Source organism: Rhinopithecus bieti, unplaced genomic scaffold (genome assembly GCF_001698545.2).
Source record: "Rhinopithecus bieti isolate Rb0 unplaced genomic scaffold, ASM169854v2 scaffold_34968, whole genome shotgun sequence".
Lineage (NCBI taxonomy): Eukaryota > Metazoa > Chordata > Mammalia > Primates > Cercopithecidae > Rhinopithecus > Rhinopithecus bieti.
In genome coordinates this window covers 511,307-523,701 of record NW_016814942.1, presented here as the reverse complement: position 1 = coordinate 523,701, position 12,395 = coordinate 511,307, and the positions used below count along the sequence as shown (strand labels likewise).

The 12,395-nt window shown below is 50.6% G+C and overlaps 2 protein-coding genes across 3 annotated transcripts in view; one reads left to right on the top strand and one right to left on the bottom strand.

Moving 5' to 3' along the window:
• SUGP1 (SURP and G-patch domain containing 1) overlaps positions 1-6,508 on the bottom strand; it is a 44,776-nt gene extending 38,268 nt beyond the window's left edge. The window contains 2 exon segments of the mRNA XM_017852662.1: positions 1,971-2,142; positions 6,417-6,508. Coding sequence (XP_017708151.1) covers positions 1,971-2,142; positions 6,417-6,450 — 206 coding nt within the window. The 5' untranslated portion in view covers positions 6,451-6,508.
• A 248-nt stretch (positions 6,509-6,756) lies between these two features.
• MAU2 (MAU2 sister chromatid cohesion factor) overlaps positions 6,757-12,395 on the top strand; it is a 37,885-nt gene continuing 32,246 nt past the window's right edge. For both annotated transcript variants that reach the window (XM_017852681.1, XM_017852680.1), the window contains exon 1: positions 6,757-7,081. In XM_017852681.1, coding sequence (XP_017708170.1) covers positions 6,806-7,081 — 276 coding nt within the window. In that variant the 5' untranslated portion in view covers positions 6,757-6,805. The remainder of the gene's footprint in view (positions 7,082-12,395) is intronic.

Here is a 12,395-nt window from a genome sequence, read left to right as displayed (position 1 = left end):
CTCTGTCTCAAAAAAAAATAAAAATAAAAAAAATAAAAAATAAAAAATAAAAAATAATAAAAAAAAGAGTAGAAGTAATTTTATATGAAAGAGGAGGTTCAATGTTGACACTAAACAACCAGGACATTCTGGGCACCCCTCAGTTCCCGGGCCTGCCCCCATACTGACACCCTGAGAACTTCACTCAGGAGGGACCAGGAAGAGATGGAGACAAGGAAAGACAAGAAATCACATTCAGGCTGCAGAGTACAGCGAAAGGCTCCTACCTGAAAACCACTGGTAACAAATACTGGGAGATAAAAATGCTGGTTCTTGGCCAGGCACAGTGGCTCACGCCTGTAATCCCAGCACTTTGGGAGGCCAAGACGGGCGGATCACCTGAGGTCGGGAGTTTGAGACCAGCCTGACCAACATGGAGAAACCCAGTCTCTACTAAAAAGACTAAATTAGCCAGGCGCGGCGGCGCATGCCTGTAATCCCAGCTACCTGGGAGGCTGAGGCAGGAGAATCACTTGAACCTGGGAGGAAGAGGTTGTGGTGAGCTGAGATTGCGCCACTGCACTCCAGCCTGGGCAACAAAAAGAAAAGAAAAAAGAAAACGCAAGAGCTGCTGGGTGCAGTGGCTCACACCTGTAATCCCTTTGGGAGGCCAAGGTGGGAGGATCACTTGAGTCTAAGAGATCGGGACCAACCTGGGCAACATAACAAGACCTCATCTCTACAAAAAATAGAAAAAAATTAGCCAGGCATGGTGGCACGTGCCTGTGGTCCCAGCTACTTGGGAGGCTGAGGCAGGAGAACTGCTAAAGCCCAAAAGTTCAAGGCTTCAGTGAGCCATGATCCCACCACTGCACTCCAGTCTGGGTGACAGAACAAAACCCCGTCTCAAAGAAAAAAAAAAGAAAAGGAAAGGCTAGAACTGGGACAAGGCCTTGGGGAAGGTTGACACACACTATATTCCAGACCACAGAGGAAGGGGCCTGCATCTCAGATTATCAACCTCCAGCCTGAAAATCTTGGATCTGGTCATCCTCATCACAACACCAACCCTTGATCAAAACCCTTGGTGCCATCAGTGTTTCTCAGGACAGGCAAGAGGAAACCGTTGCTGAGCTACCATCCACTAAGGGACAGGCCCTTTGGTACAGCAGCTCAGGCTGGCCCTTCACATATGGGCTCTCTCCCTTTTCTGCTCTCTGCTGGGCAAGCCCTTCTCTGCTTCCTCAGTGTCCGGCTCCACCTGGGCTTTCAGGATGCAAAGCTTCTCTGTGGCCTTACTGTGGCCACGGGGCCTGGGAACACACTGCCTCGTGTTATCTTCCAGGAGCTCTGGGGTGGCACCCGCATCCCTTTGCTAGTAGTTTGTAACTCCATAAGGGCAGAGCTTTTTTTTTTTTTTGAGACAGTCTCACTCTGTGGCCCAGGGTGGTGTGCAAGTGGCACGATCTCAACTCACTGTAACTTCTGCCTCCCAGATCTCAGAGATTCTTGTGCCTCAGCCTCCTGAGCAGCTGGGACCACAGGCAAGTACCACAATGCCCAGCTAATTTTTTGTATTTTTTAGTAGAGGTGGGGTTTCACTATGTTGGCACATCTGGTCTCAAACTCCTGGCCTCTAGTGATCCTCTGCCTCAGCCTACCCAAGTGCTAGGATTACAGGTGTGAGGCAGCACATCTGGACTCAAGGCAGAGATCTTTACTCTGTTATACCCCTGCCCTCTGCACCACAGCTGGCTGACAGTAAGTAACTGCTGAGTGGAAGAGCTGGCAGGCTGTCCTCTGGGCTCCCACATATTCCTCATTTCTCTCTTGCCACAGTGAGCCTCCCAAGGGCATCTGGGTCATTCCTTGGATCATCAGGCTATGGCTGGGTGCAAGCACACGCTGACTGCCCTCACAAGCCAAACCCTGTGCTGGTGACCCTCAAAGATTCCCATCCAGGCCCCATCCAGGCCCCAAGAGGCACTTACTCGCCAGGATGTGGGGGCTGAGGGCTGGCCACCTGATTCTGCTTGGCTTTCTGTTCCATTTTGGCTTCAATTTCCCGTTTCTTCTGAGCGATGAGCTCTTCCTGGTGAAGGATGTTCATGTTCATTTTTCCAGATTTAGGGGGAGCAACCCCAAACCACCGGTTAGCCTTTCCTGGGAAGGGAAAAGGAGTACGTCAGAAATCACCTTCACTCCATAACACCCCAAGAAGCTGTGACAGGCCAGAGAGCAACTGATGTTCAGATTAATTTATACATTTATTGGTTCATTTATTCAGCAAACACTTACAGAGAGAGAGAGAGAGAGCAGGTCTCTGCCCACGTGAGACTCGCTTTGGGCTGGGAAGACAATAGACCCATAACAGAAAAGTAAACTTTCAGGCCAGCCTGGAGGCTCACGCCTGCAATCCCAGCACTTTGGGAGGCAAGGGCAGGTGGATCACCTGAGGTCAGGAGATCGAGACCAGCCTGGCCAACATGGTGAAACCCTGTCTCTACTAAAAATACAAAAATTAGCTGGGCATGGTGACCTGTGCCCGTAACCCCAGCTACTAGGGAGGCTGAGGCAGGAGAATTGCTTGAACCAGGGAGACAAAGGTTGCAGTGAGCTGAGATGGTGCCACTGCACTCTAGCCTGGCAACAGAGCAAGACCCCATCTCAAAAAAAAAAAAAGTAACTGCACAATATTGTAAGAGCTCTGCTGGAAACCAAAAAATGGTGAAAGATAGTAACAGGAGAGTACATATGCAGGTAGGGCAACCAGAAAATAAATACTAGAGGAAGAGACATTTAAACCAGAAAAAAACAAATAAGAAGCCAGCATCGTGAAAAGCCAAAAGGGAGATGATCTGGGCACGAGGAGCATATGCGAAAGCTCAGGGCAGGAAGAAGCCTGGTACATCCAAGGAGCAGCATGGTCAGAGGAGCCTGCTCCAAGGACAGAGACAGGTAGGGTATGTCAGAGCATCGGTGATTTTAATTTTAATTTTAATTTTTTTTTTGAGATGGAGTCTCGCTCTGTTGCCCAGGCTGGAGTGCAGTTGCGTGATCTCTGCTCACTGCAAGCTCTGCCTCCGGGGTTCACGCCATTCTCCTGACTCAGCCTCCCGAGTAGCTGGGACTACAGGCGCCCGCCACCGTGTCCGGCTAATTTTTTGTATTTTTTTTTTTTTTTTTTTAGTAGAGATGGAGTTTCACCATGTTAGCCAGGATGGTCTCGATCTCCTGATCTCGTGATCTGCCCACCTCGGCCTCCCAAAGTGTTGGGATTACAGGCGTGAGCCATTGCGCCTGGCCCTGTGCTTTATTATAAGGGCTTTGGGGAGTGATGGAGAAGCACAAGATGAAGAATGACAAGATTAATTGGGTCTTTTTTTGAAACAGAGTCCGGCTCTGTTTCCCAGGCTGGAGTGCAGTGGTGTGATCTCGGCTCACTGCAGCCTCCGCCTCCCCGGCTCAAGCAATCCTCCCACCTCAACCTCCTGAATAGCTGGGATTACAGGCATGCACCACCTCACTTGGCTAATTTTTAAATTTTTTCATAGAGATGAGGTCTTGCTATAGTGCCCAGGCTGGTCTCAAACATTCTTTCCACCTTGGCCTCCCAAAGTGAAGGGATTTACAGGCATGAGCCACTGTGCACCAGTGGCTTTTTTTTTTTTTGAGGTAGAGTCTTACTCTGTCAGCCAATATGGAGTGCAGTGGCTCCATCGTGGCTCACTGCAACCTCCACCTCCCAGGTTCAAGCGATTCTCCTGCCTCAGCCTCCTGAGTAGCTGGGATTACAGGCGCTCACCACCACGCCTGGCAAATTTTTATATTTTCAGTAGAGTTAGGGTTTCTCCATGTTGTCCAGGCTGGTCTCTCACTACTGTCCTCAAAGGAGCCTCCCATTTAAGTCTCTCAAAGTGCTGGGATTACAGGCATGACCCACCGAACCCAGACTTCTTTTTTTTTTTTTGAGATGAACTCTTGCTCTTTTCCCCCAGGCTAGAGTGCCATGGCACAATCTCGGCTCACTGCAACCTCCACCTCTCGAGTTCCAGCGATTCTCCTGCCTCAGCCTCCCGAGTAGCTGGGATTACAGGCATCTGCCACCATGCTTGTCTAATTTTTTTGTATTTTTAGCAGAGATGGGATTTCACCGTGTTGGCCAGGCTGGTCTCAAACTTCTGACCTCAAGTGATCCACCTGCCTCGGCCTCCCAAAGTGCTGGGATTACAGGCATGAGCCACAGCACCCGGTCACCCTTTTTTTTTTTTTGAGACAGGGTCTCACTGAGTTGCCCAGGCCAGACTGCAGTTGCATGATCACAGCTCACTGCATCCTCAAACTCCCAGGCTCTAGATATTCTCCCACCTCAGCACCTGGGACACTCCACCAGGCCTAGCTATTTATTTTATTTTTTGTAGAGACAGGTTCTTGCTATGTTGCCCAGGCTAGTCTTGAACTCCTGTCCTCAAGGGAGCCTCCCATTTAAGCCTCCCAAAGTGCTGAGATTTTAGGTGTGGCTCACCACACCTGGCCAATATCCACAGGGTCTTTTTATTTTCATCCTGGCTACTAGGTAATCATTCCGGCCAGAGAATCCATAGGCAACAAGACCAGGGAGGCTAACTGGCTCCAAGCAACAGACAATGATGTCTTCAGACAAGGGTGATAGCATTGAGACAGGGAAGACACCTCAGAGGTTCCCCATGGGACTCAGAATAAAATCCAAATTTTAGAAGTCTGAGCTGGGCACGGTGACTCACACCTGTAATCCCAGCACTTTGGGAGGCTGAAGCAGGGAAATCACTTGAAGTCAGGAGTTTGAGACCAGCCTAGCCAACAGGGTGAAACCCCGTCTCTACTAAAAATAAAAAAAAAAAAAAAATTGGCCAGGTGCGGTGGCGGGCACCTATAATCCCAGCTACTCAGGAGGCTGAGGCAGGAGAATGGCTTGAATCCGGGAGGCAGAAGTTGCAGTGAGCCGACATTGTGCCACCGCACTTCAGCCTGGGAGACAGAATGAAACTCCGCTTCAGAAAAAAAGAAAAAAAGAATTCTAAAAGGCCATTTTCAAGGCCCTGCCAGATGGTTCCCCTCCCTTCTGCTTCATCCTTGACATTCTTCAAAAGGACAAGCCCATCCTACCAGGGCCTCTGCATTTACTGGGCCCCCTCTGTGTGGAAGGCTCCACCCTCCAGGGATTCCCAGAGCTGGCATTCACTGTCTCAACTGAAATGTCTTCTACTTAAAAGCGCCCTTCCTTGGGCCAGGTGTGGTGGCTCACACCTTGACGTAATCCCAGCACTTTAAGAGGCTGAGGTGGGAGGATCGCTTGAGCCTAGGAGTTCCAGACCTGCATGGGAAACGTGGCAACACAAAAAAATACACAAATTCGCTGTGTGTGGTGGCAAGCACCTGTGGTCCCAGCTACTTGGGAGGCTGAGGTGGGAGGATCACCTGAACCCAGGGAGTCACAGTGAGCCGTGATTGTGCTACTGAGCTACAGCCTGGGCAACAAAGTGAGACCCTGTCAAAAAAAAAAAAAAGAAAGAAAAGAAAGAAAGAAAGAAAAGAAAGAAAGAAAGAAAAGAAAGAAAGAAAGGAAAGAAAGGAAGGAAAGAAAGGAAGGAAAGAAAAGAGGAAAGGAAAGAAAGGAAAGGAAAGAAAGGAAAGGAAAGAAAGAAAAGAAAAGAAAAGAAAAGAAAAGAAAAGAAAAGAAAAGAAAGAAAGAAAGAAAGGTCTTTCCTGACTACCCTGTATCAGTAGCCTCCAGTCTCCACCTCACATCATACGTGGTCTTCGTAAATATTTTCTCATGAATGCACTGACTCCCCAGTAGAAAGCAACCTCCAGGAAAGTAGGGCCCTGTTTCGGTCACCGCTGCAGGCGTAGCGCCTAGCACAGTACCTGGCACACAGTGAGCACGCCCTAAGTATATGCTGATGGATAAATGCATTCTATTCTGGGAAAGTAGAAAGGCCAAGGTTTGCAGCAAAGTGAGGGTCAAAAGACGCGGGAAAGTGTGTCAAGGGAGCCTCAAAGCACTTCGGAAAAGCAGCTTTTTCAGAAAGCGGGACACAGGCCAGAGAGCAGCTGCTACGAAAAGAGGGGTGCAGGGACAGCCCAAGGTTGCCGCTGTATTGGGAAACGGAGGTTGGAGCAGCCCTGAAGGCGGTTGTTTCGGAAACGGGAGGCAGGGCTGAGCCGGGTGGCGGCCTTTACGGAGATCCGTGCGTCCTCAGCAAACCAGGCGGGGGCGGCCAGCAACCCGGGTCTGGGGTCTCGAGAAACCAAGAGGTGCAGAAGCCGAAGCTTTGGGCTGCCCCGGGCTGAAGCGAGGGCTCCACGGGTCGCAGCAAGACGGACCCGAGGAGTAAGGGGAGACACCTAGCCCCAGGGACCCAGGCAGGCGCCTGAGGGGAGGCGGGGGCTGTTACCTGCAACATCCCGGTTGTCCATCTTGAGACTCATCCAATCCCACAATGCTCCGGCACCACTTAAGTGGCCCTGTTATAGTGTGCATCGCCTGATGGGAGATGTAGTCCGCCTCGGTCAGACTCCCCCTACCACTGCGTGGACGACTGGGTTTTTTACCTCCAGAAACGAAAGCCTCATCCTATCGGTGATGCCTAAGTCCCAGTCATGATAACCAGACGGCGTCGCCCTTTTCACACCTTCCCGGAGCGGCGGTCATCTCAAATACAAACTACATGTTCCAGGATGCTTTGGGCGGCAGATCTCGCGGAAGCCGCGAGAGAGCCCGGCCCCGCCTCGTGCGCCTGCTTCCGCCTCCCTGTGGCGGCGGCTTGTTGTTGTGGAGGCCAAAATGGCGGCTCAGGCGGCGGCGGCGGCCCAGGCGGCGGCGGCCCAGGCTGCGCAGGCCGAGGCGGCCGACTCTTGGTACCTGGCGCTTCTGGGCTTCGCTGAGCACTTCCGCACTTCCAGCCCGCCCAAAATCCGCCTGTGCGTGCACTGCCTGCAGGCCGTGTTCCCCTTCAAGCCGCCCCAGCGCATCGAGGCCCGTACACACCTGCAACTGGGCTCCGTTCTCTATCACCACACCAAGAACAGCGAGCAGGCGCGCAGCCACCTGGAGAAGGCGGTGAGCGCGGGCCGGGCCGCGAGGGAGGAGTCGCGGGCTCCTTGCAAGACCTGGGCTGACGGGTCGCGACCGCGACGGGCGGGGGCCGCTCCTCGGCGACCTGGGGGCGCGACCTCCGTCAAAGCCACAGGACCCCCGCCCGCCTCTGCCGGACCCCAAAGCTACCAGCCTCTCAGGGGACACGAAGGCCTCGCCCCCCACGCCTTATTTCCCGTCTCTGATGACAGGGCTCCAGGAGCCCCGTCACTTTAGTCTGAAAGTTGCCTGTTCTTGGGAGCAACAGGATCCGCAAATCGTCTGGTTTTCAGGAGGATCCCACCTGTTGGTGGCGATGGGGACATCACAGGGTCCTGAAGTTACTAGCTCCTCCTGATTCAGCTTCGGGAGCATCAGCCCCAAACGCTTCCACCTAAAGTGACTTGGGGTAGGGGTTGGCGAAGGCGAGACTCCTGGCATTCCCCCGGGAATCAGAAGTCTGGTCTCAGGAACCTGGCAGGGCATCCTCCTCCTTGGACGTGGAAGTTTGGTACTCGTGGTTTCTGGAGGGTCTCGTGCACCCATCAATAATGCCTGGTGTCAAACGAGGGAAGCTGTGACCCAGAGTCTGGAGTTGGTCATTTGAGGTCTATGAGGAGGAGAAACAGGGGTTCTGGATTCCAGGACCCGCTTTTCAGTTTCAGTATTAGGGGATTTCGCAGCTCCTACTTTTTCTGTATCCACTGGGTTCTACCATCTACTAGTCCACCCTCTTCTGAGTGAGTCCCTCCCCTGACCCAATCTGACTTGTGTCATCTTGGTGCCTCAAAGAATGCGGGAGAGTGGCTGTCATTCTGCCCTTTGGTAACCTTTCTTTCCTTTTTTTTTTTTTTTTTTGAGACGGAGTCTCACTCTGTCACTCAGGCTGGAGTGCTGTGGCACGGTCTCGGCTCACTGCAACCTCCGCGTCCCAAATTCACGCCATTCTCCTGCCTCAGCCTCCAGAGTAACTGGGACTCACCCTCAGCTAGTAACAAGTTGCCTTGAGGAACAGATCAAATCTTTGTTTAGCAGACTGAAAAGTTGGAAGGAGATTTTATTTTATTTATTCGTTTATTTTGAGAGGGAATTTCGCTCTTGTTGCCCAGGCTGTAGCGCAATGGCAGGATCTCAGCTCACTGCAACCTCCATCTCCCGGGTTCAAGTGATTCTCCTGCTTCAGGCTCCAGAATAGCTGAGATTACAGGCTCCCGCCACCACGTCCAGCTAATTTTTTTTTTTTTTTTTTTTGAGACGGAGTCTTGCTCTGTCACCCAGGCTGAAGTGCAGTGGCGTGACCTCGGCCCACTGCAACCTCTGCCTCCTGGGTTCGAGTGACTCTTCTGCCTCAGCCTCCCAAGTAGCTGGGACTACAGGTGTGCGCCACCACGCCTGGCTAATTTTTGTATTTTTAGTAGAGACAGGGTTTCACAATATTGGCCAGGCTGGTCTTGAACTCCTGACCTTGTGATCCACTTGCCTTGGCCTCCCAAAGTGCTGAGATGGCAGACATGAGCCATCGCGCCCAGCCCTAGATGATTTTTTTTCTTTTCTTTTTTTTTTTGAGACGGAGTCTCGCTCTGTCACCAGGCTGGAGTGTGGTGGCGCAGTCTTGGCTCACTGCAACTTCTTACGGGTTCAAGCGATTCTGCTGCCTCAGCCTCCCAAGTAGCTGGGATTACAGGCATATGCCACCTCATCTGACTAATTTTTGTATTTTTAGTAGAGATGGGGTTTCACCATTTAGTCAGGCTGGTTTTGAACTCCTGACCTCAAGTGATCCGCCCATCTTGTCCTCCCAAATTGCTAGGATTACAGGTGTAAGCCACCACATCTGGCCAGGTTTGTTTGTTTGTTTGTTTGTTTGTTTGTTTTGAGACAGGGTCTCACTCTGTCACCCAGGCTGGTGTGCACTGGCGTGATCTCAGCTCACTGCAGCCTTGACCTCCTAGGCTCAAGCAGTCCTCCCATCTCAGCCTCCTGAGTAGCTGGGACCACAGGTATGCACTACCACACCCAGCTAATTTTTGTGTTTTTTGTAAAGACAAGGTCTTGAACTCCTGAGCTCAAGCCATCCACCTGCTTCAGCCTCCCAAAGTGCTGGAACCACAGGCTTGAGCCATTGTGCCCAGCCTGGAAGGTGACTTTAGTCCTCACTTGATCAACTGCCTTGTTTCAGAAGGGAGGCATTATACGCCCAGAGAGATAAAGTGATTTGCCCAAGGCTGCACAACAAGTTATTGACAAAACTGAGCCCAAACTCCAGCTCAGTGATAACCAGGTTACATGCCAAGATCATTATTGTTTTGGTGAAGTTTTTTTTCTTTGATTCATTCAACAGATATTTGTTCAGCTCATGCAGGCTGCCAAGCCCTATTTTGGTGCTGGGGATCAGCAATGGCTGTAATAGTTTCTGCTCACGTAAGCCTAGGTTTTCGTGAGGAAGACAAATGATAAACATATAGTAAGAGATGAGGCAGTGATGGAAGAACCATGAGAAGTGGACCAGGGAGAAGGGATGGAGTTGACGTGGAGCTATTTTTGGCAGAGGTAGTAAGAGAGTCTCTATTTGTGGGAGTGACATTTGAGCAGAGGCCTGAATGGGTGGGGCAGGGAGCCTGGAGAACCACTCAGGAGATCAGGTTGATTTCAAGGAGTGCCCAAGCTGTCAGGGACTGGCAGATGGTATCAGGGTCTCTCCAGGGTCATGATGAGGCTGAGATCAAATGAGGCACCAGGCTTTATTGACTGGGAGGGGGTCTGGTGGCCCAGCATCTCCAGTGGATATTTGGTTCTGAAACTCTCCTTTCTCTCCATGAACAACTCCCACCGCCCGCCTTACCTTGTCTCCCGGGGCTGTTCAGCCTGTTTCTGGCAGTGGCTAATAGTCACTGTGTGTACCGTCGTATTTCGCCACTCAGCCCTGTCTAGGAGAAGCAGTCATGCTGCAAATTGCTCGCTTTACCACTTGGGTTTTGGACCCATAATTTAAACCCTTCTTGTGAAGTGCCTTTGCTCTGTTTAATGGAACTTTGAATCTTGAAGTGTCTTCCGCTGAGCCACATGGTGCCCTCTGTAGCTCACACCAACTTTATGCCTGGGAATCCCGTTCTTTTTGTCAGTTACATCCCAACTGAGAATTTTTCCAGCTTTTAGTTAAAGTGATATTTTCTATACTGTTTTCCTTCCACCAACATTTGCGAATTCTTTTTGTATTACAACTTAAGTGTGCTTTCTTTCATCTTCATTCTTTATTAATTGCTCATTTTTTCCCAATCAGGGAGCTATCAACTTTTATTCTTTCCTTCCCCTGAGCTACTTAATAAAGAATCATGATATGTTATCTTCTTCGAAGTGGTTTGCTGGGCCGGGCGCGGTGGCTCACGCCTGTAATCCCAGCACTTTGGGAGGCTGAGGCAGGCGGATCACGAGGTCAGGAGATCGAGACCATCCTGACTCACATGGTGAAACCCCATCTCTACTAAAAATGCAAAAAATTAGCCGGGTGTGGTGGTGGGCACCTGTAGTCCCAGCTGCTAGGGAGGCTGAGGCAGGAGAATGGTGTGAACCCGGGAGGCAGAGCTTGCAGTGAGCCGAGATCGTGCCACTGCACTCCAGCCTGGGCAGCAGAGCGAGACTCCACACACACGAAAAAAGAAGTGGTTTGCTGGTTTCTACTTCTGAAAAGCAAATGGCTGAAGAGATTCCAGTATCTTCTCGGAGAGACAACCCAGTGTAACAGTATTTTGCAGTATTTTATGACTTTTCTCCTTGCTCATTCTTTCTGCTGTTCTTTTCATTTTTATTGTTACTTTTATTTTATTTATTTATTTTTTGAGATGGAGTCCAGCTCTGTCACCCAGGCTCTGGAGTGCAATGGCGCAGTCTTGGCTCACTGTAACCTCCACCTCCTGGGTTCAAGCGAGTCTCCTGCCTCAGCCTTCCGAGCAACCGGGATTACAGGCGCCCACCACCACGCCCAGCTAATTTTTGTATTTTTAGTAAAGATGGGGTTTCACCATGTTGGTCAGGCTGGCCTCGAACTCCTAATGTCAGGTGATCCACCTGCCTTGGCCTCCCAAAGTTCTGGGATTACAGGCGTGAGCCACCACGCCCAAGCTGTTTTATTTTTTATTTTTTTGAGAATGAGTTTTGCTCCTATTACCCAGGCTGGAGTACAGTGGCGTGATTTCGGCTCACTGCAAACTCCACCTCCTGGGTTCAAACGATTCTCCTACCACAGCCTCTTGAGTAGCTAGGATTACAGGCATGTGCCACCATGCCCGGCTAATTTTGTATTTTTAGTAGAGATGAGGTTTCATCATGTTGCTCAGGCTGGTCTCGAAATCCTGACCTCAGGTGATCTGCCCACCTCAGCCTCCCAAAGTGCTGGGATTACAGGCTTGAGCCACTGCGCCCAGCCTTATTTTTATTTTTTTGAGACAGAGTCTCGCTCTGTCGCCCAGGCTAGAGTGCAGTTGGTGCAGCCTCAGCTCACTGTAACCTCTGCCTCCCAGGTTCAAGTGATTCTTGTGCCTCAGCCTCATGAGTAGCTGGGATTACAGGCATGAGCCACCAACCATGCCCAGCTAATTTTTGTATTTTTGGTAGAGACAGGGTTTCACCACGTTGGCCAGGCTGGTCTCAAAGTGACCTGAAGTGATCCACCCGCCTTGGCCTCCGAAAGTGCTGGGATTACAGGCGTGCCGCCACACCCGGCATCTCTCTGCTCTTCTTTACTGAACTAATTTTCTCTAACATAAGTGCTTAGGTAAAACCTATTATTGGGTCGGGTGCAGTGGCTCAGGCCTGTAATCCCAGCACTTTGGGAGGCCGAGGCAGGCAGATCACAAGGTCAGGAGATCAAAACCATCCTGGCCAACGTGGAGAAACCCCGTCTCTACTAAAATACAAAAAATTAGCCAGGTGTGGTGGTGCACGCCTGTAATCCCAGCCACTTGGGAGGCTGAGGCAGGGGAATTCCTTGAACCCGGGAGGTGGGGGTTGCAGTGAGCTGAGATCACGCCACTGCACTCCAGCCTGGCAACAGAGCAAGACTCTGTCCCCCCCAAAAAAAAAAAAAAAAAAAAAAAACTTATCATTGACCACTGAACTCAGTGCTACATCTAGCTTTCCTATTGTTTTCACCGTCTTTTGCTTTCTCTCAGAGACCCCAGCTTCCTTGGTCATCGCATTTTATTTAAGGTTATTTTCTTGTATCTGCTTCTGTCAATTTCTAATGGTCTCCTGAACTGTGTTTTTTTTTTTTTTTTTTTTTTTTTTTTTTTTTTTTTTTTTT